The 26,533-nt window shown below is 43.1% G+C and overlaps 1 protein-coding gene across 1 annotated transcript in view; it reads right to left on the bottom strand.

The window, feature by feature from the left end:
* SGK1 (serum/glucocorticoid regulated kinase 1) overlaps positions 1-9,700 on the bottom strand; it is a 74,021-nt gene extending 64,321 nt beyond the window's left edge. Inside the window, exon 1 of the mRNA XM_081855334.1 lies at positions 9,461-9,700. Within this exon, the coding sequence (XP_081711460.1) occupies positions 9,461-9,529 (69 nt within the window). The 5' untranslated portion in view covers positions 9,530-9,700. The remainder of the gene's footprint in view (positions 1-9,460) is intronic.
* Positions 9,701-26,533: the final 16,833 nt, after the last annotated feature.

Consider the following 26,533-nt stretch of genomic DNA (forward strand, 5'->3'; position numbering starts at 1 on the left):
TTTACTAGACGCAATTAAACTTCAGTGATTCAGTTGCCCAGTATCGGGGAAGAAAAGTATGATGGGAAAGGCATTTGCTTCTTATTTGGGTTGCAGCCCACCAGAGTCTTATTTTGCTGAAATCTGTTTTAAATGCTACTTACTAACAGTTGAGGAAAGGGGAAAAAAAGAATGCCTCCACCTTTTTTTTTTTAAAGCATTAGACAGTTGTAAAAAATAGGCAACTGTCCCAGATCTAGCTGGCATTTTCAAGATTTCCCCTTCCGTCTCCCGAGGGAAAAGCCATTATCATCCTAAAGGGTCTAGTTTGCAGTGGTTTCTTGGATCTATTCCTGGCTCTGCAAAAGTAATGTTGCAAGAAGCAGAGCATAAAGCATATTTCCCATGAATTATACCACAAATGCTACTTAACCACATACAGTCAGCTCTAAATGTTTCTTTTTAAGGGACTTAAATACTGTTATAGGGCTCTTAATATGCAATTAGAAAACAGGCAAATAATTATGCACTCTCCTCCTCAGCAGCTTACCCCCCTTGAGCAAGCAAAGCATTTTACCCCCTCTCACTTGCATGCTAATTACATAAATTGGTTTCAGTGCAGGAGATCAGACCTAAAATGTGCCAATCAGTACCCTAATAGATATTGCTGCCCTCTCCCCTTCCCCATTGTCCCTGACCATTGGCCATGCTGGCCAAGGTTAATGGGAGCTGGCACTCGACAACATTGAGTGGGCCAGAAGTTAGCCAACCATGGGTTAGACAAATGACGGATGTGTCTATCAGCAAATAGTAGCCAGGAAAGCTAAACAGATCCTCCATGTAGCAGTAGACCTCTGAATTCCAGATGCTGGAGCCAATGAGAGAGAATGGCCATCACCTGCATGTCCTGCTTCTCAGCCCTTGGCAGTCCAGTCTGGCTGGCCCCTGCCAGGCTAGGTGTGGTCCAGCTAGTCAGTGCATTTGTATTTTATGATGATGCAATTGTAATAAGAAAGTGCTTTTGAGCACGTGCAGAGTCTACCACTTCACCACAACAAACCTTACCTGTGTTGAATTAGGACAAAGAACATATATAGGAGTGCATGGCAAGCCAAGTAGGCTTGAAGCCCAGGACATATTCAGTTTAGAAACTGGTCACTCTTGAGTCTGATGTGAGTACATTTGCCAAAACACAGAATATCACTTTTTACATGTTTTGAGAAATGGATGAAAGCATGAAGCAGGAAATGTCTCTTTTGTCCTTACAAGTCCAGCCCTACCATTAGCCAGAGTGAGTGAGGTGGCAGCCTCAGTAAGCAGTTAGGAACATAGGAAGGTGCCTTAAAGCAAGACAAACCATTGTTCCATCTGGCTCAGTAATGTCTGCATTGACTGGCAGCAGCTCCCCACAGTTTAAGGACAATTCCTCCACCCAGCCCTTCCCAGAGATGCTGGGCATTGAATTTGGGACCATCTACATCCACAAAGCCTAGGACTTGCCGATCAGAAGGTCGGTGGTTCAAATCCCCACAACGGGGTGAGCTTCCGTTGCTCGGTCCCTGCTCCTGCCCACCTAGCAGTTCGAAAGCACGCCAGTGCAAGTAGATAAATAGGTACAGCTCCGGCGGGAAGCTAAACGGCATTTCCGTGCGCTGCTCTGGTTCACCAGAAGCGGCTTAGTCATGCTGGCCACATGACCTGGAAGCTGTACGCCGGCTCCCTTGGCCAATAAAGCGAAATGAGCGCTGCAACCCCAGAGTCGGTCACAACTGGACCTAATGGTCAGGGGTCCCTTTACCTTTACCTTACATGCAAGATAGATGCTCTTCTGTGGAGCTACAGCCCTTCCCAAAGATGGGGGGGGGGCAGCCATTTTTCCTGAGCTTACTAGCCATTCTCCTCTGTTTGTAGATAGAGCTGTGTGTGCCACATAGCCTCTCTGTGCCTCCTAAACAAATCCTGTTTTTCTCCAGTGTGATGGAAGCGGCTGCCCTGTTGCCAGCATTGATTCAGTTGCCAGTCCAATCAGCTTCTGAACATGGAGTGAGCAGGTGACAGGCGCCATCTTGTCTTGGGCTGACTTGTCTTCATAGCTTGGCCCAAGTTGCTAATTACTGAACATTTTCTAGGATAAGCCAGTTGACAAGACTTTAATCTTTTTCTCAGGCTTTTGATTAATGAACCCTAAATCCACCCGAGTATAAATAAACAAAGAAGAGTCGTTCTTTGGATTCTCTCGCTGCCTTTTGGAGAGTGTTACATTCTTGTTCCCATTCATCATTTATTTATCTTTTTAGCCTTTCTCAACGGACAAATAGCTTCCCCTTAATAAAATTGGGGAAAGCCTAGGTTACTGCTTTATCTGCCACTGTACTTAGTAAGACGGACATTTTGGTGCTCGCAAAATGTTTCTTTCTCCCTGCTCTCTTTCCTTCATCCCATTTGATCAGATGTCACACCATGTTATTTCATGAAAGCTGAAGATGATCTCTCTTAAGAAGCTGAGCAATAAACTTTTTTTTTTTAAAGGGAATGAGCATCAAAGACAGAGTGGGGAGAATAAAACGGTGCACTTTGAAACAGCTCTTATTAAAGCCATCTGGCAGCAATTTTGGCATATATAAATATGCAGGCATAGGAAGACGCATAACCTCTACATCCCAGGAGACATAGAAAATGCATTTTAATATTCCCCGCCCTATGGTTTACTGATCAAATCCTCTCAGGATATCGCCAGCAGGGTTGCCATACGTCTGGATTGTCCCAGACATATACAGAATACTGCTGTCAGCAGCAGTGTCAAGGTGGAAATCGGGAAAATGTCCAGGAAAATCTGGACACATGGCAGCCCACACCAGCAGTGCCGTTTGGGCTGTTTTTCCATAAAAATAGCTCGAAAACGGCATTTCTTTTTGTGATTTTGCCCCAAAAGCTCAACTTTGGGCAAAACTTTAAAAATATGGCAGCCCAAATTGCAGTCCAGTCTACAAAGTACTATGTTTTGTTTTGTTTTTGAACATTATATTACTAATACAAAGAAAAATGGAATGTGCATTGCCTGCCCCTTCAGACCTTCTACTGAATGTGCAGAGGGCAGGAGGGTGGAGCAAGCATGGATGTCCACATTAGGGTGGCCCTTGGAACAGTATCTGGACTTACAATCTTGTCCTTCGGTGGTGTTATGAGGGTGGGTTTTTTCCAGGGTAGGCAGTATGCCTGGGCCCCCTTCTAATTCTGGGATCCAGCAAGTGCTAAAATCTAAGCAAAGATTCAAATTGATGAAATAGCCACACAAGTTTCTCTAAGTATGGGCCATTAAGGTAACAAAAGAACTGGCTGTGTGCGGTCATGTTGTTTGGATGCAACTACTCTATTCCAAACTTAAAAATGGAAAGCTTAATGCTGGTGATCAACAAAAGAGGTTTGAAGACTCTCTCAAGGCAAATCTAAAAAAATGTTGTATAAGACAATTGGGAAACACTGGCTTGCGAGCGCTCCAATTGGTGAACAGTCTTTACCAAAGGTGTCATAGACTTTGAAGACAATTGAACTCAGGATGAAACGGAAACATGTGCTAAGAGGAAGGCACCTTTGGCAAAACCTCACCGTGATCAACTCCTGCCTGGAAACCTATGTCCCCACTGTGGAAGGATGTGTGGATCCAGAATTGGCCTCCACAGTCACTTACGGACTCACTGTTAAGACCATGTTCATGGAAGGCAATCTTACTTGGCTTTGAGTAATCAAAGAAGAAGAAGAAGAAGAAGAAGAAGAAGAAGAAGAAGAAGAAGAAGAAGAAGGGCACTCCCCTCCTCAGCTTACTGGTACAGTGGTACCTCGGGTTACAGACGCTTCAGGTTACAGACTCCGCTAACCCAGAAATAGTACCTCAGGTTAAGAACTTTGCTTCAGGATGAGAACAGAAATTGCGCCATGGTGGCAGCGGGAGGCCCCATTAGCTAAAGTGGTACCTCAGGTTAAGAACAGACCTCCAGAACAAATTAAGTTCTTAACCTGAGATACCACTGTAATTAGAAAGACAAAGGCCAGAACTGGGAGTTGTGTGTGTGAGCTAGAATTTGGCAAGCTGGACATCTGGGAAACAGAACCATGCCTGATGTCTGCTGAAACCCAAGGCTGGGCTATGGGAGAAGCAAGACTCTCTTGGGTGTTAATGCTATGAACCCCTCCATCATAGGCTCAGGTGGTATATACAGTATATGTAAATAAACCATACATCATAAAGACACCACAGATCTCTAGGTAAGTGACTGGAACGCCTGAAATCTATCCCTGCTTGGTGATTGGGGTGGCGTGCAATGTAAGATCAAGCTTTCCTTCCAGGCACAATTGCTGTGGTAATGCCAAAGAAGGCATGTTGATTTAAATGGGGATGACATCTGATTTCTCATTGAGCAGGACCAATGTTTCTAATAACTATCACTTAAAAGTTTCTAAGCATGAATCATCGTGCCTCTGACCTCCATCTAGCAAACTCAAATATTTCTATTCTGATGACCCCAAAATGTTCGGAAATGTCAAGAGACAGCGTGTGACAGCGTGAAGCCAACCAAGGGGGAATTATACCTCAGCAAGGAGAAACACACACAGCCTGGAGCAGTTTAAGAAGTTATTTCCTTGGTCTTTGTAGATTAGGCTACTGATGCACCAGAATGATGCCACTCTGTATCAAATAGTAATTATTTTCTCCTCTACTGAAAACAGCAAGGTAATGAAGGAATACACACACTATCAGCCTAAGCTATAAACGCATGTGTGATTTTTCTCAAAAACTTAAGAAATTATATCTGCAAGAAATTATAGGAAAATCCCTACCTTACTATAATAAAATAGGGGGGAAAAATAGCTTGTCTAAAACACCCACTTCCTGGCATTGCATAATTGTCCAGATCTTCAGAAGGGGGGCCATTTGCATGCTGAAACAGGTAACTCCTGTAGGAAACACGCCCCCCCCCATGCCTCTGTTTGCACCATGTTTTAAGACACACACTTGAAAGAGAGGGCAACCCCACAATGCTGGAAAGATATGGAATGCATTCCAGGTTATTGCTTCAGGGTGCATATAAATTATGAATTGTGTATTATTGCTTTTGTTCTCTTATGAATACGGTTTCAAGAGACAAGAACAAGCACACATTTGTCTCCTTAAGAAACAAGAATTCTGGTCTGCTTACTGAAGACACTTTTACTGTCTTATTCCGTTTCTTCTATGACTGAAAAATTAAATGCTTGATTTTGGTCAGGAATTGGCAGGCTGTGTTCCCTCCGGAGTTGTGAGGTGCCAAGTCCTGTCAGCTTCAGCCAGCATGTTCAGTGGTGAGGAACCAGGGGAGAAGCAGTCCAACATCTGAAGAGCCACAGACCCCACACCCCTGATTTAAATGAATGCAGAGTATTGGTAATAAACATTAGACTGTAGCCAACCAGGTCCTACTTTAAGCAGACCCACTGGGAATTAATGGTGTTAAATCATGACCATTGATTTCAATGGGTTAATTCTGAGTAGGGCTAGCATTGGATATAATCCTTAAGAGTGTGAAGTTTCATACAATCGCTATAACATTTAAATCAGGTTACTGCCTCCTATATGTGCAGCGTTAGAATGACTACACTGGTGGGCTACTGCAGCAGTGTGTGTAACATCAGAAGAACCTCAAGTCATAAGCAAAGTACTCTCAGTTTGGGATTTTGTGGCTGAAAATAACATTTTTTGGGTTTTTTATGGTTTCAGGATCCAGTTCATCAAAATAACATTTTCTTACTTATAGCCAGTACTTTTTTTCGGGGGGGCGCGCGCAGGGGTACGCATACTCCTAAACATTTTGTGAATCTAAGTTTGGCCTCATTGAGGGGCAGTATTTCAATATGAGTAGGAAAATGAGAGTACTCCTAAACATTTTTTAAAGAAAAAAAACACTGGTTATAATCTCATTCGCAGGCACTTCTACAGAGTATTGTTGTGGGGGTCAGATCACCAAGGAACCAGGCAACAAAATTTAGAAAGGTTCTCATGTTGCCTGGAATCACAGAATTGTAGAGTTGGAAGGGACCCCAAGGGTCATCTAGTCCAACCCCCTGCAATGCAGGAATCTCAGTTAAAGCATCCATTACAGGTGGACATCCAACCTCTGCTTAATTCATACAAGTTCATTCAGCATGATACCCAAATCTCCAGCAACTTTAAAGATGAAATTTCTTTCCATATTTCCCAAATATATTGGCTTATGTATTATGTCAATGGCTAAGGGCCAGACTAAACATGCCCATTTTTTCTTTCTTTTTAAAAAATGTAAATAGCTACAACATCCTCCTGACCAGTACTGAGATTTTGGTGGGTGAGCTGTGGGACTTCGCCCTTTTGCTCACTGCCATGTTTCCAATAAAAATCACCCCCAACCCCTGAGATGCTATAATCAAGGGTAGGGTAAAGTCTTTTTCAGCAGATCCTTGAAATCTGGACATCCAAAAGGGGCTCTGGATTTCATGAGTCTGTTGGTGCGTCTTACCTGTGGTTACCAATTCACACACACTTTTAAGTAGAACACACATAAATGAGTTCAACATAGGGAAAGCATAGCAGGCAAATAATCATAATGTGTTTTTCCTGTCTGATTTTTGGCAGAGGCTGAAGCTAGAAGAATTCCTTGGTGATGGTTAAATTCTATTTGGAGAAAATTCTGCAATGAATTTAGACTGAATGTAACACAAGGTACTGTTGTACAAATAAAACACAAGAGCTGAGTAACCTTTCCATGTTGATATTCATCAGCTATTGATTAGAAATAGTCACTCAAGGTCTAAAACATCAGGGATTCTGTGGCAAATAGTTCACAGTAGCTTTGGATCACACGAAGAACTCAGGATAGTGAGGGATCAAAATGTCTCAAAGCAATTTGTCAAAAATATACCACTTGCATTAGGTTTTCTGCCTGCAATCTCTATCCTGAAGCCCAATCCTATGCACAGTTACTCAAAGGTAAAGCCCAGTTTCAGTGGGACTTTACTCTCAACCAGGGCTTCAATTCTACCATCTTATACCTGGGAGTAAGAGATTATAGGTCTGAAACTTAATGGGACTTACAACACCATCCTGTATATGAATCCAGAAGTAAGTGAATTTAAGACTGCATCCTTAGGGACAGATTGCAGACCTAGTCATATGTTCATAATGTGGCTTAAATGAACATGTGAGGAGCTCAGAGCACCTGCAAGTGCATTAGCTCCACCCCCATGCACATCGCCCTCCACCACTTCAAGTCTGCAGAAGGTTACCATGAATTTAAGAACCTTGGAAAACCCAGATTACAAAACGTGCAGAAGCTTCCTTGAGTTCAGGAGGCTTCCCCAATGCAGACAGCCATCCTTGAATGTGCAGGGAGCAATGCAGATGGGGCAGAGCTGGCATGCTCATGGATGCTCTCCCCTCCTTGTGTGTTAAGCCATATTATGAACACCTGAACAGGTGAGGACAAGTACTGCCATACCAGCTTTATAAGAAGCTGTCTTCTATGTTGGACCTTTGGTCCATCGAACTCATTAGCAGTGACTCTTTGAGATTCAGGCAGGGGTTTGTTTCAGCCCTACATGGATATGCTGGAAACTGAACCTGGGACCTTCTGCATGCAGATGCTCTAGCACTGAGTTATGGTCCTTCATTGCTGGGGAGATGTCTCCAGTTTTCTATCTGATGCATGGAGGCTGTTGCTCTTGACTTATCATTCAGAGGTCCTAATTTATGCCACGGAAATGAAGAGGAGCTGGGCACGGGTGTCTGAGCAGAGGTTCTCCGAGTTTGACTGGTGGGCTAAATGAAGTGACAGCTTCCTCCATATAAGGCAGGCAGGAGGTGAATGGGAATGGGTGAATGAATGAACAATGAATGAACGGAACTGTCTGCCTTGTTTTACTACTCCACCTCATTAAAGAGAACCCCCAGCCCTAATCATTCAGAAAAACAAAAGAAATCCTTACAAGAAGGAACTAGGTAGAATCTTATCCACCTGTGTTGGCTTGAAAAACACCATCAGTCTTGCTTTTGTCTTGTTTGTTCAGAATTCCTGTGTTGCCACCATAAGGGGAAAATGATCCTGCTGTATTAGCAAAATTTGGTGGAATATCAGATCCCTGAATGATGGTGGGTGCTCTTAACGTACTACTAAGGAACTATATGGGAACATAACTGCATGTATACACACAGAGAGATTTCCACAAGCATTGCAATATGCAGCCTTTCATCTCATGAAACACTAATTGCAATTATTTGGACACACTGAATCAGGCAAGCGGGCTAAGAAGAACCCAAGTATTTTAGTGGAGCTAGGGATGCTGTCATTGTCTTGCACAGCAAGTGCCTGCCTGATGCTACTTCTCTGCCTCTGTTCTTATTGCTATTCGGTCGGCTGTGGGTTACTGGGTAGATTATAGGCGGTGCCATAGTTTTGCTGAACCTGCAAACATCTTAGCACAAAGCAATGAATGGAGGTGATATAATGCAGCACTTTGCTAGGTGTGAATGAATGGGCTGGAGCCAGCAGGTGAAGTGGACAAGAGAGAGGGAGACACAGAGTGGGAGAACTGGAGAACTGGGATCCTACTGGCACTCAGTTCTCATCGTTATAGCCACATATTATTGTATTGTATTAATGTGCATAATGCTTTCCTATATCTTCACCTGTCAGATCTCACCTTTATAATTCTACATTTCAGGGCATATGCCCCCATTTTACAGAAAGAGGGATTAAAGTAGGTCACAGAGCATTTCCACCCCACCCCAAGATGGGAAATTGAGAGGGAGGAGAAAAAAACAAATAGATTTGACAAAGAGAGTTAACAGTCAATGAGACAACTTCAGAATATCAGAAAAGTCCCTCTAGGTTAGCTCAATGGTTTATCTAGCCTAGTGCTTTGTTTCGATCAGTGGACAGCTAGATTACCCCTGGGAAGAGCACAACAGTTCTCTCCTGTTGTTGGTCCCCAGCATTTGGTATTCAGAGATATACTGCTCCTGTACATGGAAGTTCCTTTTAGCTACTGTGGCCAATAACCTTTGAAACAAGAATCAAACCCCCTTGGCTCTCTCCCTCTCTCTCACTATACCTCTGGTCCGTCTCTGCTAATGCACACACCTCTTTCTTTAGGTATCTTCCTCCAGATAGTGCCTTGTTCTGGGTGCTAGACAGAGGTCTGTGAGTAGCAGCAGCACATTCCTCACCAAACAGCATTTACGTAATGCCACAATCATCGCCCAAAATGCACTTTCTGTTTGAAATTGGTACAATTACGCCACTGTTAAAAAAAAAATGACCATAGTTTTGCATGCTATCCATACTGGCGGTTCGCTCTTAAACACACACACAAACACACTCCTAATGCTCCCGCGTCTCTCTCTCTTTTGGCAGCACAGTAAATAATCACATCAATTAAACAAAAAACCCAGCATGTGCTCAGAGAGCATCCTTACCCTCTTTTTAAAGAACTGAAAAGCGGAACACTTCTTGACTGGGAATCCATTCATGTCTTTGTTGACCATTTTCCTCGAGGGAGGCGGACACACAGCGATAGATCCAGGGCAGGACTCCCTTTCGCTAGCAGCGCATCTGTTTCGCTCAGCGTCCCTCCTGGAGCCGGTGAATGAAGACAGAGCAGGGCAGGAGAAGCACAGGCTGGGCTCAGGCGACTTATCCCCTCTCACACATTCATTCTGCTGCACTGGCTACTGCAGCCTCGGCAGCAGCTGTTGCTGACTAGCTCTACCCCCCTCCCCAGTTGTGCTTAAAAAGAACGTTCCATATACATGCACATCAAAGGAGCCGCTATAGAATCCAGAGACAGTTAGCCAATCAGCTGGGGATGAGATGTAAGGGGGGGGGGAGGACCTGGCTTCGCTTTACGCGGTGTGGTTCCTGAAAGCCTCCTAAGCAAAAGCAGGCAGGCAGGCAGGCGATTGCTCTTCTTCAGGTGATGGTGTGATTCACTGCTGTTTGGGAGGAGAGAGATGGTTTGTGCAAGTTCCAGAGGGAGATGCAGTTCAACAGCAGCAGCGGGGTGGGGGGGAGAGAGAGATGCACAGGAAGCGGCAGCGGAGCAGAAATAAGTGCAAAGGATGGAGGGGGGGGGGGAGCTCAGGGCACAGAAGGAGCACAAGGCAATCTGTTTCCCCCAGGGGAAAATGATACTGGCAGCTCTCGCATTACAACAGAGCCGTCTCAATACAGACAGGCGAAGGAGACTATCTTCGACGAGAACATGCCAGCCTTGTAAGCACAATAGACGACATTAATTTGAAACAACAACAAAACCGTATCTAAATTTTCAAAGGATGGTAGAGTGGTGGTGTTTTGTTCTTGCTTGCTTGATTTGTGGTGGCAAGATAAAATACAGGGGAGCAAACTACCAGGGGTATATATAGGATGCTCTAAGAAAAATATGATCATACACCCCCCCTCCACATTTTCTGCAGGGATAGGAACGAGGAGAGACATGCTTAATGTATCTGATGTGTTTCTGCTGGGCTTAATTTCTCACAAGCCCCCAAGTTCCTTTTCAACATTAAGGTAGTCCTGGAATATGTTATATATTTCAGAAAAATACATATACCGCTTGATTGTAAACATCCACCCACCCCTACCTCAAAGCAGAGTATATACGAAATGATCACAAAGAAATTAAGAATCTCTAAGCATGTGCAGAAGGTTTTCCTCTCCTCACTGAGTAACAGACTGTACCCTCACACAGCACCTTTTTGGATAGTCCATTTCTTAATCATGAATGCATATTTATCGTGCAAGGTAAGATGCTTCTGTTCTGAGGGTGTTACATTTTCCCTACTTGGAGAATGTGATTCATGGGCATCCTTTTGAATAAAGCCTATTATAGAACTGGTGCCCTCCAGATGTTTTGGACAACCATTCCCAGCAGCCCCAGTCAACACGCTCAGTGATGCATGTGCACACCAAACCTTTAGCACATTTTAAGCACTTTTTCTCCCCCTTCGCAAAGAATTTTGGGAACTGTGGTTAACAGTTCTAGGAACTGTAGGTGTGTGATGGGTAAACTACAATTCCCATAATTATTTTGTGTGTGTGTGTTCGATAAATGTGCTTTAAAGGTTTGGTGTGCACACAGCTTATATCTCCTATCTCAAATCTGCAATAACATGCACACTTAGTAGCACATCTGTTTGAAGCCAGTGGGATGTATTTCTGAGCATATGTGCTTATGACCAAACTGCACAATTAACTACTCCCTTGCCCCCATAAAATTTCAGGTGTTTTAATTTTTTCAAAAAAAAATTCAGTTATTTTTGAGATCTCTAATGTGTTCTGAGCAGTGGCGTAGCGTGGGGGGTGCAGGGGGGGCCGGCCGCACCGGGCGCAACATCTGGGGGTTAGGGTTAGGGGGCGCAAATCCATGGGTTAGGGGGCGCAAATCCATGGGTTAGGGGGCGCAAATTACTTGCCTTGCCCCGGGTGCTGACAACCCACGCTACGCCACTGGTTCTGAGTCAGACAAAGCTTTGATCTGCCACTTGCAGTTATTCCCCCCCTGTAGTTTAACATAATTCTGTACCTCTCTAGAAGAATTTCTTTACTCCTTCTGCTTGTTTCCTGAACAGATTCACTTCTCCTATTAGCATATTAATTGTATACCACATATCTTTAGTGATACTTCATGGATGTGGTAGTATCATTTCTTACTATTTTATGAGTATCTGCTCTACATGCCACAACAATCCCCCTCTTCAACAAAAGCCTGTTAAACTTATTCTTACTTTTTATTTCTATATTTTGCTACACACTACCACACTTTATTAGCCAGCCAGGCCAGCTATGTCACCACTGGAAGACACCTATTCTGAAGTGACTTGGAGGGAAAGCATCACCAGAAAGGTTAGGAAAATTCCACACATCACATTGAATAGGGTATATCCAGACCAGCACAGTGATTCAAGTGATTTTCACGTTGAAATAAAGTGAATGGTAAGTGTAGCTTTGTTCTTTGTTGCATGACCTGTCCTAATGTTGACCTTGCAAATAAGCCCACCAAAGTCCACAAATAATTTTTGGCAGCTTGCCTGAACATACAGGTCAATTATATGTAGGACATGAACTATTTGGAAACGAAGAAAAACCCAGTCCTCTTCCTCTTTGCACAATCTTCCTTGTTTGGTCTTCTGCAGGCAATTGTTGCTTTTGACAGTTGACTAGACAAATTGCTATTGACCCATGCCTGGAGTATAAATTTTCACTTCACACTCTGTTCCTGAGAAAATTAATACCTCATTTAACACCCTATTGATCATGCCCCTTGTTCATGCCTCTCACCATGGCTGTTGCCCTGCTTCCTCTTGCTTTGATATCACAGTCTTTTCTCCCCCCCCCCCCCATTTCTGAAACCCAACCAAACCTGGTTTTATCACTTCATCAACACAAGCTTCACTAAATTTTGTTTAAAAAACAAACAAGAGATACATGTGAAATCACCCAATTGTCCTATTCAGATGCTCCTCCTAATGCTTCAGAGTTCTAAATCATGTGGGGAGCTGAGACAGACTCAAGTAAGGAAGACCATAGTTCAGTGAGGAAGGGCTGTAGCTCAGTGGCAGAGCACTCACTTTGTGTTCAGAAGGTCCATGGTTCAATCCCCAACATCTCCAGGTAGTCGAGAAACGTCTCCTGCCTGAAATCTTGGAAAGCCACTTTCTGACTTGGCATAAGACAACTTTATAAACTCTTGTGTTTCATTGGAGAAGTTCAGTCCCCAACGTAGAGCGCAGTAAAGCCCTTGATGGTGACGCCACAGAGGGGTGGGCTAACCCCTGCTCTTTTCCCTTCATGAAATTGGAACTACATGGGGAGTGGGGAGAGAGCATTACACCTACGGAAAATGCTTGAATAGGGCTTCTGCCAAGGAGACATCATGGTCACCATTTCTCAGTCCAACCTACCTAAAACTGGCAGCAGGAGGAGAAACTAAGTCAACTTGATCTCCTTGGAAGAAACGTAGGATACAAATGCACATATATAGAGAGGGTAATAATTTATATATAAATATCTGAAAATAAGTTCTCCTCCCTCCCAGTGTAGTTTGCACACTATAGGGAAGTTTTTGTTGCAATGTGTATAGGGGGAGCAATTTATATCCTGCTGGGCCTATTTTGAATTTAATAAATATAGAAATTGTATCCAGTAGTGGCTTAGCAGAAAGTGCTCCAACCTGTGCAAGCGGGGAACCTGATTTTCATAAGAAAAAACAAAACAAGTACAAAAGGGGGAATTGTAATGTCTGTGAACGGTCAATCATTAGGACTCCTAAATATTAAAGAGTTGAGAAATTGTGGGTGAACACAGTTTTTCACATTCTGTAGTATGTAGTAGGTTAGAAAAAGGCATGAGAACCGTTTTTGATGGTGATGTATGCAAAGAAGTTGAAAGCAGAAGAATTTAGAGATGCAGTTTAGCTGGCAAGCTGGTTTTGGTTTCCAGGATAGCGGATGCTGCATTGGAACTAGGACTGCTGACACATGTGCTTTCCTCATACCTGCTCAACCTGTACATATCTAAGCAGATCATCAGAAAATGTCCATAAGTCTCCACCAAAGCCTCCCCCATTCACTCTCTCATTCTGCCCACCTGGAAATTCTACAGTGGAGGAGCAGTAAGAATATTCTTACAACAGCACCTAAGCGTTCTTGGCAAAGGACATTACCAGTGGTGCCTGGTGCCCATTGGGTCTTGCAGGGCAGAAGGCAGAGAGATTGACAGGGAGTGCATCTGGAGCCAGAGCCAATGACAGACAAAAGTTTCATCCCAATCCTCTTGCCTACTAAGTTATATGAGAGCAATACTGACACTAGCAAGGAGGAAGTTGATGGGTGGTTCCACCACTTGGGCTGCTTGTAAATAATAAAGTGGGCAAGAGCGGGTGGCATTCACCCTGGTGGACCAGCCTCCACTGGCTAAGTTTGGTGAGCACCTCAAGTCACCTGCAGGGTGAAGGCATGCTCACCCCCCCACACACACACCTCTTTTTTTTTGCCAGCCAGCTCAAGAGGTTGTGGGATGGGGAAGACTTTATTGAACAGCAACTAGAGTCAATGGAGGCTGAAAACTCATTGCCCTCAGCTGGCCTTTATGGCTGGATAGCTATGATAGGTACTTGGATGGCACTGTGTCAGGACTGGGGTGGCAAGCCAGTCCCCATGCTTGCACATACCCCCTTTTGTGATTGCCTTATGAAACATAATATACCCATAATATTGTTTTGGGGTCTTCATTGCAGTGTGTGTGAGTGCACACGCGTGCTTGCATGAAAGAGCTTAGAAGCATGACCATTAAACTGTGCCATTCCCTGCTGGTGTTCCCTGCCGTTCCCGTGATTTTGCAAGCATGTCTTCTTAACACCCATCCCTTTCAATGTTGACAAATTTCTGGAAAGCGTCACTTAACATATCAAGTTGGCAGGCAGAAGTAAACAGAGGTGTGGTGCCATTTTGAAATGACAACTCCTCCAGCACTCTCAGCAAAGAGGAAGGGGAACAGGAGGGAATTTCCAGAGTTGTAAGCCTTGGAGGCCGCTTTGTGTCTGGAGGGGTTAGCAGAGGAAAGGGCTGCCATGTGCAAAATCTGGGTTGTTGTGGAGCAGCCTCAGGACTCTGGTTTTTCCTGTTTCTGTAGTGATGATGAAACATGAACTTTGCCCAGAGGGGATCTAGGGCTTCTCTCTAGAGCTTCATCTTGATTTAAAATTGTGCAGCGTGTGTGCAATGTAGCGATCTGCATTGACGCACCCACTCATTCACCCACGCTGAACATTGAGCAGATGTGTACATTGCAGTAAACGTTGAGACTTGCTGCATGTTGCCATTTATACAGGAAGGCCAACAATCTCAGATAATGTTTGTGCATGCTCTCCACCCCCAAACTCAGGAAGATACCAATGAATGCCAAGAGTCACCTCACTGTGATTGCCAGCATCTGCTTCTTTATGTCTGAAGGGGGGGGGGCAGCAAACGGAAGCGACATTGGGCTCCTTTGACTGCAGCCTTCCTGCTGTGTGAAGTGGGGTCAGAGATCACCTTACCATGTTGTGCAAGAGCTTCAGCAGAGCTTTGTTCCTTACTTACGAAAGGGGGAAAGGACAAAGCCCTTGCACAACATGGCAAGATGATGTAGGGAGCTGTGAGGATTGTCATTGATCCTATCTCTCCACACCTGAAGATGTCCGATTCTTCAACTGTCCCAGTTTTAGTAGAAATCAGGTCTGCATCATGCAATATGTGGGAGAAGAGACTTTCATGCTGTAAGCAACTTGTTGGATTCCCAGAAGCTACAAGGGGACTGCAAGGAGCTAGGAAGTCTGGCCATGGCTAGCAACAGAGGCTGGCATCTCTGGAAGCTTCCTTTGCTCTCACCCCAGCAGGAGGCCTGCTGTCAACTGCTGGTGCTCTTCAGCCTCGCAGTTCCTCCTCATTGCTGTCGCTGTGCACGTCCTCTAAGCAAGTGAACAGTGAGAGGAGCAAGAAGGAGGGGGAATAACCTCTGCTTGCCTTCTCCTGGCTGTGTGGATAAAGTACAAAGGGAGAGGACAAGCAAAGGAGCAGAGGTGACATCAGCAAGGAGGAGGAGTGGCCATATTGCCTAAAGTTTCCTCCAAGCCTGGAGCCAGCACTAAGTCCAGCTCCTGTGTGCCTATCCTTTTTGCACCCTTTGAACCTATAACCCCCTTTATTTTAGTTTGCATTATATCAATGAAAAACATAAGAAAAGTTCTGCATGTTCGGTCCAAAGGCCCATGTAGTCGAGCATCCTGTTCTCACAGTAGCCAGCCAGCCAGCCACCTACAGGAAGCCCACAAGCAGTTTCAGAGAGCGACAACACTCTCCCTGCATGACATCCCCAGCAATTTGGCTCTGACAGTGGAGGTTGCCACCATTCTGGTTGCCATACTATTTCTTACCATCTGCTCAAATGCTGCCCTTGGGATAAATGATTTGAATCGAGCCACCCCCACGATCTGTAGCTGCTGTACCAATTGCATGAGTTTCGCTTCTATATGGGCACCAAATGTGGATTTTATGTTGAAGCGCAGAATGCCAAGTGCATCCTGGGAAGACTAGATTAAGCTTCTCTGGAACTCAGGGGGTTGTGCTGTTCTAATTATGTCTGAATACATCCTCTATGGCCTTGCTTAGAGAGGCAAGGTAATGAAAGGTCATTATTATCTCAGGCTGCTAATTACATTTCTTTGCTCTATCTAGACTGATAAACGTAAAAGCAGGAGCGGATATTTATTCAGAAAGTTTATTAATCTCCCCCACCCAACACCCCACTCTCCTGAAGTCTTTTTCTTTTTGTTTCTGAGATCCATTTACACAAGGAACTTCATTGAACAGCAGTTCTATTAGATTACTAGATCCTACCTTATACAGATTGCAGGCTATCAATTCTGATGTTAAATGAGTTCTCTCCCAGTTCAGCCTCCTACAGTTCAACTGCATTTGTTTACTACTGTGAGTACACCATCAGTCTGTGTTGCGCAGTTGAGCATCAATGAGATTTTCATTGTGGATAACAAATCACAGGTGGGTATAACCCGCCCCCCCCCAAGAACAGGTGGCTGTAACTGAGGAGATAGGAAGCAAGGCATTATAAGGCAGCATTTTATTGTTATTGCAGGATAATAGTTACTGATCTAGATGCTAATTGTCTTCCACATGAGACCTAGGAAATCAAACCAAATCCATTTATAGTTTGGCTACAGGTAGCAGGGTCGGGGATGCTGGGGGGGAGTGATCTAACATTGTTGAACATCTCATGCTGAGAGGGACAAATATATCTCCAGGCTTAATTTATGGCTGTGCTCTCCAGGGCTTAACCTCAGCATCTGTTTTCAGAGCCGGAGCTTAACCCTCAAACAGATGAAGAACAGATGACAGTACCTCTATAGAATTATGGAGTTGTGAGAGTATACACTGTTCCCTTAAAGGACATTTGAAGCACATTTCCCCTGTTTGTTAAGGGTTGGTGGGAACCATAACCCTGTGGGGGCTGAACTACCGTGCCCATTTCTTTGAGGGAAAGTATGTGCTTTGAATGTACCTAAGCCCTTGCTGAATACTGGGTCTACAGTACAAGATTCAGCTAGAGCATCTCTAACAGATGCTTGTCTACCCTTTGCTGAAACACATCCAAGAGAGGAGAACCTACCACTTTCCAGTGCATTCTGCTCCACTGTCAAAAAGGCCCCACTGTTAGGAAGTTTCTCATGTTTAGCTAAAATTTGCTTTCCTGCCGTTGCCACCCACTGGGTCTAACTCTGCTCTCTGGAGCAACAGAGAACAATACCATCATCTACGTTACAGCCATCCAGGTATTTCAAGACTACTATCATGCCTCTCCTTAATCTTCTCTTCTCCATGGTAAACATACTTAGCTCTTTCAGCCAATCCTTTTATGAGACTTGGTTTCCATGATTTTCATCATCTTGGTTGATGCCCTCCTTTAGACATCTTCTTCATCATGTGCTAACTTCTATGCCATTTCCCCACAAAATTGTGTCCAAAGTGACTCAGAACTTGTCAACTGAACAACAAATGAACAACGATTCAAAAATATATTAGGAACAATTTTATTTAAGTATGGTGTCAGTATTTCTATACCTATAACTTTGTGCTGCATAAAAGGTGGGGCAAAAGAGTATTGGAGAAATGTCCCAGGGCACTGCTAGAGAAGTGGGAACAAATATGGATAGAGAAAATAATACACACCAGAAAAAGCTTACAGACTGAGGAATGGGAGGTTGTGAAGACAGAAAGGGGTCAGTCTATGAGGAGGGCAAGAGAGAGATGAAAGAATAATAAATTAGTTCTGGGTTTGTAAACCCAATGGTGAGACTTTATCTATGGGAACTGTGACACTCATAAATGAATTTTCACAAAAAATTCACATCAGTAACTGGAACTTCAGTAAATATCCATGTGGGAGATAGTTTGGGTTTTCCCCAAATTAGAGGCATACTCGCACAGATTAAAAATTTATTGGTTTTTTAAAAAATGGTTTTTCAGTGTCATCAGCATTGCAAGCATTCTCCAATTATCATTTAAATAAGAACATGCAAGGAATTTTTTTTTTGGGGGGGGGAGGAAACTACTCATAAATTATTCCAAAGTGGGTAAAAATGCTTTAAGAAACATTTGTCTCAGAGGAAGAGAAGCAAAATTGCAACAATAACACAGACTGGTAACAAAGATTCACAATTGAAGAGGTGTGAATACAATTGAGTAAGTGATGGTGATCAGCTAGCTGGCATCTTCTGGAACATAATACAAATGGAATAGTGATTCCAGATGGAGGCAAATGCATTGAATAAATCCCAGATTTATTCACACGCAATGTTTCCCACCCACGATGCACAGGCGCAGTAAAATATGGCTAGATCACATAGTTTATGGGAATACTGTATGTTCATAGTAAATTATCTTTTATGCATATTGAGAGGATTTGCCTACCCAGAGGAAACCGTTTGACCCTTTATTATCATCGACCACACAGCTCTTAAGAACTATCTGTGATATGAAGGGCTGGAAAACAACATTGTTGCCTTTGCTTTACTGGGGGGTCCTTTCAAATTCCAGCATAAAGATGTTTCACTCGCATGCGAAGGATGACCTGGGGTGGGAGACCATGCAAACTTCCCTCCTATCAGGCAATAGCACTTGAAGAGTCTGTTGAAGAGAACAAATGCCTGTAGTGCCTGCTTTGAAAGACAAGGTGAGATGAGATGATGCTGGCAATGCTTCATTCACTGGTGATGGCTTATGTGCAAACCTTGGGCATCCTTTGCTGAAAATTTGGCTTGGCAAGCATAAATTGTTGAGTTCCAAAAGGAGAAATGGACTACGTTTAATAGATTGTCTTCCCAAGCGCTTTGTACATGTGAGGTTCCCAGTATTGGCTAAGGAAGAAACAGCCCTGCACATAGTCCAGAGTTCCCACCCCCGCACCCCCGCTATACACAACAATGGAAGATGTCCACCTATAAGAACTGAGCTATATTCCTGGCTGACAACCAGCTTCTCTAATCTGAATGGCTCAGGTCACATTTCTTGGGGTGTGTGTGTGAAATGGCTATGTGAGACTTGGCAATGTTATTTCGTTCTCAATGAGCTGCTCCGTTTTCCTGCCTTAGCGTTTATGCTGAAGTCCATTTTTCCTGCAGTAAAGTGAAAGTCACTAATTGTTTCAGATTTGCAATTAGGGAATTGCAGTTTCATTTGTAGCAAAGCTTTGATTGTGGCATAATTGTTCCAGCAGAAAAAAAATGACTTTCCTATCAGAGGCTTCTGCTGTGTATTCATACTGTGCACATCTTTGGTGCTGTATATCTTTCCATTTTAATTACCAAATGTTTCCCCACAGAGCCTTTGCAAACCTTTGCAGAACTGGTGTTTGTACTGTGTGACTCCCACAGTATAAAACTGAGAGTGGAAATGCTCTCATGTACAACAGATGAAGGCAGAAGAGCAAAAGATAAATAGACATTTGATGTTTTAAATGCTTTCTCCACATTTGCCAAATCCTTGTGAAATGCCATGGGATACATCAAATTTCGATAGCTTTAAAATTTGCATTTCTGGGCCATGCACTTTTCCATTGTTTTCCCTTTCAAGCCAATGTTCTTTTATTGAAGTCTCTCTGCCACCATTGGCTGTCTTTCACTTTCACAGAAATGAGTCCGTGTGGACTGGTTCTGAATCTTGAAATGTGTAAGTCTGGAGAATGACAATAGCTTTTCAAAAAACTGAAAAGTTAAAAGAGACTCACTGTTGGGGCTGTGCACAGTTTCACCTCTGGCAAACAGGTTGTGGGACAAAAGGAATTTGAGAGGGGGGAGAGATGTCTCACTCAAACTACTTTCATCTTTCTTTCAAATTATTGTTTGTCTTTAGTCACAGTGAGTCATTTTAAAATGCTACCTTTCCTGGAAGAGTTAAGCAAGGTGAAAGCAGCTTCTGTGAAATGGGATGGTCCCCACAATGGCAAGGAATATAATTTAAGGCTTTAGAGTGTGAGATCTGAGGTGAAAAAAGAGGTCTAAGATTGCTTTCTCCCAGTGCAGCATTTTTGGAATGAGATCAGATAAACACAGGGCTTCCTCAAATGGGCAGACTGGAGCTAGGGGTGTAATAATGTATGTCTGAGTGTGCAAAAGCCACTCAAAGTTTAGATAGACTGGAAGCAGGACAAGGAAAGTGAAGCCTAAAGTAGTGATGTCAGCAAAAGGTGGACAGGTTCCACACGGGGAGCAAAACTGAGGAAATGAAGAGGTATGTAGGATGCAGGAGAATCAGAAGAAAATCACAGGGAACTGCACAGGGACACCATTGATCTGTCTGCCATCAATCTTGCCTACACAGCACTTTCTTCAGATAGCCAATCACCAGAATATGGAACATTAGAGCACAGAATAAACATAATTTTCTTGTTGTTTTCTTCCTCTTCTGAAAATACAACTATCATAATATCTCAGACGCGAAATGTTCCTTGCATGCATTCCCTGTTTGCAAGAAAACATTTGTTTGTTTGTTTGTTTGTTTGTTCATTCATTTCACAACATTTATACACAGTTTGATTGTAATGAAAATGCTATAAGACCTCTAATTTGGCAATAGTATGAACTGTTGACATTTCATCGGACAACAGCTTGAGGTGTTGTCTGGTGAAAGTTGAAAGGAGTTGATTTGGGAGAGGAATATATATCATAAATAAGAGAGAAAATACCTTAGGCTATCCAAATCTTTTATTGCAAGGTTTGTGGGCCTTTAAAAAATTGTATTATTGTCTCTTGGAAAAATATCAGTTGGTTTCCACAAAAGTAATGTTCCTCTTTATTTTTATTTTTATTTTTAACATCTGGGTCACAGATAATGAGTTGATGGTCCACTACATCTGTCTGCAGAGTATTAGTGTAAAAGTAGGAATAGGTTGCTGATCTCGAAGTTTCAGATCTGGCCAACTAGAAGTTACAATTGGGAAATCCTGTTTGATCTGTTAATACATCCTGTATTGCAATGCAATACAAGCCAGATCTGAAAACTATATTATACTCAGTGGACACACTTATACTGGTGCTTATTAAAATGTCATTTGCTGTGCCCCCAGACAACTCACTTTCATGCATGAGATAATGCATGGGCATTTCAAGTAGTTTTAAGTAGTTACCATGGCAATAACCTTCTTCCTACAATATTTCCACCTGCGCTTATTCATAGATAGCTCTCATTAGTGCAAAGCTCTCTACTAGGTAGATAGCCATTTTGTTCCAATAACAGGAAGGATCCTAGTGACAGAAGACCTTAGCGCCTGCTTCCTCTCACACAGGGCCATCTAATAAAACTGTCCTGGGCCCAAGAAGAGTGATGGAGGCAGGGACACTGAGGTCCACCTCTAAGGGTCTTCTGGCAGTTCCCACACTGAAAAGAGAAGTTATAGGGAACAAGGCAGAGGGCCTTCTCGGCAGTGGCGCCCACCCTGTGGAATGCCCTCCCATCAGATGCGAAGGAGATAAAGAACTACAATTTTTTTTGAAGACATCTTTAGAAGGCAGCCCTGTATTGGGAAGTTTTTAATGTCTGACATTTTATTATGTTTTTATATGTGTTATAAGCCACCTAAAGTGGCTGGGGTGGCCCAACCAGATGGGTGGGGTATTATTACTACTACTACTACTACTACTGCTACTACTACTACTGCTACTACTACTACTACTACTACAGTGGTACCTCGGCTTACATATGCTTCAGGTTACATACACTTCAGATTACAGACTCCGCTAACCCAGAAACAATACCTCGGGTTAAGAACTTTGCTTCAGGATGAGAACAGAAATTGTGCTCCGTCGGCACAGTGGCAGCTGGAGGCCCCGTTAGCTAAAGTGGTGCTTCGGGTTAAGAACAGTTTCAGGTTAAGAACGGACCTCCGGAACGAATTAAGTACATAACCAGAGGTACTACTGTCCTACCATTATTTCAGGCACAGCACTAGCTGGACTATCTGCTCCCTCTCCCTGCCCCCCACCCACAACAAGCTCTTATGCCTCCAATGTTCTGCGGCACCACCAAAAAAGAGGACACAAATTGGCATCAAAATGTAGAAATACATCTCACCATTGTGGGGAAGACTCTAGCTCGGTGGCTTGTGTGCCTTCTCAGTTTGCTGCCTAGGAATTAACTGCTGATAGGCAACTTCAAGGCCGCTGCTCACCTTTCTTATGATTCTTTCTCTTTGGACCAGGTAGCCCATGGAACAGAGGACTATCCTCTGTAAAGTAGGTCACATGGCCACTCTACCCACCATCAAGTCTTTTTATATGTTGATATTTATTGTGGGGTTTTTTAAATAAAACAACAGCACAGCAGTAGCACCAGCGAGTATTTTAATGTTACTTTTAAGCTGCCATGGAAGGATTTGTATCCTCCAAAGTGGGATATAAATAACTGTAATATTGATAAATATTCATTGAGCAATGAAGCAATATCTATGGCTATTTGTCTGTAAAAGACGCTCCAGGTGTCTTCGGACACATTCATTCCCTGTTTCCAGTAGAAATAGGCAGGGTTAGTATACAAAATGGATGACAGCACGTGCATGATGCAGCTGGCAACACTGGGCCGAAAAGGGGCACCGCTACATGCTTTTGTCATTTACAGAAAAGGCTTCCAGGGTTGCGCAATTTATTCACCTCTCAGGTTATACAAAATGAGATCTATAATAGCTGTAATAATGCCTTCCCTTTCAAATATAGTGGTGTATCTGGTAGGTGGAAATTATGAACAGCACAGTTGTGTGCTCGTGCTTTTAGGGCCTCTGAAGTCTTTTTATTTTAAGTGAACAATTCCTTTCTCTTCTGAGAAAACTCCGGCACAGTTTTATTGTCTCAACTGGGTTTCAATTGTGCTGACTGTTGGTGCTGCTATTATTCTTCTGATCTGTTGCTCTCCAAGTAGATTTTGATTGTTGCTGTATTTTAAGTGATGTTTGGGAATTGACTTACACATGCTGAAAAGGAAGGTACCATATTTTAATTAGTGAGCTAACTTAATAGAACAGGAAGGGAAATGTCATGTATTCAGGATTTAACCTCCTTCCGTCAGGCCTGTAAGACAGAGCTATTCCGCCTGGCCTTTAATTTGAATTCAGCCTGATCTTTTCCCTTCCTTTCCCCTTTTCTTCCCTCCCCCTCCCCTTTTATGAAGATCACCCGCTCTGAGACCCCACAGCTAATTCTCCCCTGGCCTCCTCGCTGGCCCAAGTAGGACCAATTCAGCCAGCTAGCCCTGGGGATTATCTAATTGATTTTTGAATTTTGAATTTTATTGTTATTCATATTGTTATACTGTATTTTATGCTGCTTTTATAAGTAAGTGTTTTAAAGTGTTTTAAATTTGTTGTTAGCTGCCCTGAGCCCAGTTTTTGAACCGGGAAGGGTGGGGTATAAATAAATTATTATTATTATTATTATTATTATTAGGCATGGATTTTTACTTCATTATAGACCTGGGGTCGGACAGCTCCTTCCTGCCATTCTGCTTCCAAAGGCTCAAGAGGGTCCTTTCAATTAGGATCCGACACTGATCAGAATCCAGGGGTACAGTGTAAATTGAAGTTGTTTCTTTATATTTCCCTAAAAGGGGACAGCTCATTTTCCTGACCTGCATATTCAGACTGGAATAGTGAAAAATCTAAATCTTTTTAGGGGAAACAAGAAGCCTTGCAAGCAGCAATTTACCAATCTTTTGTGACATCTCCTTTGTGAAAGGTCATCTGTAACCCTTGGTGACCTGTGACAGTAAAGTCAAAGGAAAGGCATTTAGGGGCTCATTATATTGATAACTTATGACAGACAATCATTATAAAGATGCATGAGGGAATCGATAGGTTGTCTGTTGCTTAAGGCATTTCTGCTCCACTAGTCTCCAAGGCTTGACTGAGCTTCCTCATTGAGCCAATTGCAGGGTCATATTTAAGATATGGAACTGTAAGGGGTGACTGTATAATGCAAGCTGAAATAATCAAGGCATAAAGACCATCACTTTTTATACTTAGTAGGTAATTATTGCTGCCAATACTGTCAATTTTCATACTTCCTTACACCATGCTTCTTTTGATAGATATTTGGAATTCTTCCAGCATTTTGCAACAACTACAAATAAACAAAATCAAGCATTTCCAGATGTTGCTGGCCTACAACTCCCATCTTCCCTGACCATTTGCCATATTGGCTGGTGCTGATGGTAGCTGGTGTCCAACAACGTCTGGTAAGCAGCATGGCCACCCCTGAACCAGTCCAACGTTCTGTATCAAATAGTGGCCAACCAGTTGCCTCTTGGAAGCAAATCAGCACCACATGAAAGCAATAGTCCATTCTTCTTCTCACCATCTGGCATTCAGAGATTACTACCTCTGCATTTGGAGAGTCATGCCTTAGGGCACTGAGGAGAACACAATGATTTCTTCCAGTCCACTGATTCCTCCATGGTTTATATTGATTACTCCATTAGGGATGTTTTAGTAAAGGTGCTCGTCTCATAGGAATTGTTCTCTAGCAATTATATGGATGGTCAACTGGTCTATAAGAATGCCTCAGCAATGAGACATAGTCAGCACGAACATTTCATGTTAAATTGTTACCTTGTGCTCACACTGGTAAGCACACTACCAACCTGCCTCTTGAGAGGATTTTTGGGGGAGTGCATTTGTTCTTCTGACTCTCTCTTGGAAGATGAGCTCACATTGCTCAAATTCGCAGTTCTCTTATCCAGTAAGCCTTTATTGCAGCATTGTGGTGTAAACCACTGAGCCTTGGGCTTGCCGATAGGAAGGTCGGCGGTTCGAATCCCCACAATGGGGTAAGCTCCCATTGCTCATTCCCTGCTCCTGCCAACCTAGCAGTTCGAAAACACATCAAAGTGCAAGTAGATAAATAGGTACCATTCCGGCAGGAAGGTAAATGGCGTTTCCGTGCACTGCTCTGGTTTTGCCAGAAGTGGCTTAGTCATGCTGGCCACATGACCCAGAAAAACTGTCTGCAGACAAATGTCAGCTCCCTTGGCCTGTAAAGCGAGATGTGTGCTGCAACCCCAGAGTCGTTTGTGACTGGACTTAACTGTCAGGGGTCCTTTACCTTTACCTTTTTAAAACAAAATAAAAAAATTCCTTCCAGTAGCACCTTAAAGACCAACTGAGTTAGTTCTAGGTATGAGCTTTCGTGTGCATGCACACTTCTTTTTACCTTTTTAGTGCAACTATAGTGTAGACTAAGCCAAACCTTAAAGGGGAAAATTGACTTCTAGTCTTCAGACCACCACTTTGGAAATGGAGCAATTCCTCAGAATGCAAACTTTGGCCATCTGAGGCGTAGATGAACTCTATACCTTTGCAATCCTACAATTCTTTGTGGCTCTGGTATTAAACCAGGCATGGTGAGCCACAATGAATAAAATGAATGTGGAACAGTTAAAATCCCTGCTTCTGAATTAACATATCTAGCCCACAGCTATACCATCTGCTGCTCTACGATTTATGAGTAGTAAACTCTCAGTCCTCTGTCCCTTACATTTCAAATGCAGAGCTCCAGGACCCCTGTGAACAAGACTAGCTTTGATTTATGAACATGTCTAGTGCTTCTTCTGTGGTCCATTATGAAGATGCTCTTTCACATAATAGAAAACAAGCCTTGCCACATTTCCATCTGACAAGCACTGAACGTTACGGAAGTATTTGAAGCTGCCCAATTGGAAGAAATAAAGTAGCAAAGCAGACTCCAGCCTAAATATGTTTTGCGTTTTGCTATCAGCAGAAAGTAAAGCATCTATTATAACAGGATGCATTGTCATACTGCGATCATTCCCTAATGCTATCTAGTTCACCTGTGTGCATTTGATTGATCCTGATGCTCATATTTCAACCTCTGTGGACCTTGCACATGATAGCTTGGACATACGGTGCTTTTTTCAAGCCCTCAGCCTCTAGGTTTTTGAACCTTCCACTATAAACACAATCTAAAAATAAAGTAGTGGTATGGATATATGTCTGCATGCAGACATGTCTTCATCATACAAGTACCCTGGAGGAACCTTTCGAGAGGATGATTCCTTCATTCTGATTAGAGAGGTGTGTGAAGTGCATTGATTATTACTTTGCAAAAGGCATCCAGAACACCTCTGAGGTTCTTTGGGATCATGAGAGAAAGCACTAAGTTTAATGTGAAGTCCAAGTGAACAGGAACCTTGTTTTTATCTCTCTGAAATGCAAGGATAAACGTTTCCTGAAATTCAAGAGAAAACAGATCACCGCTCATGAAAATGTCAAGAGCATTTTGATGTGACCACTGCCCATGATTTAGGTGTCAAAGGGACACTTAAGTACATAGAGTATTGTATTTTGTTGGTTTTCACCCAGTGGGTATGTTTTCATTTGGTATATTTTTTGCTATGGATTTCTTTTGCGGGTGAACTTTACTCATGTATTGGAAG

Source organism: Podarcis erhardii (genome assembly GCF_964252035.2).
Source record: "Podarcis erhardii genome assembly, chromosome: 3".
NCBI classification, from domain to species: Eukaryota; Metazoa; Chordata; class Lepidosauria; order Squamata; family Lacertidae; genus Podarcis; species Podarcis erhardii.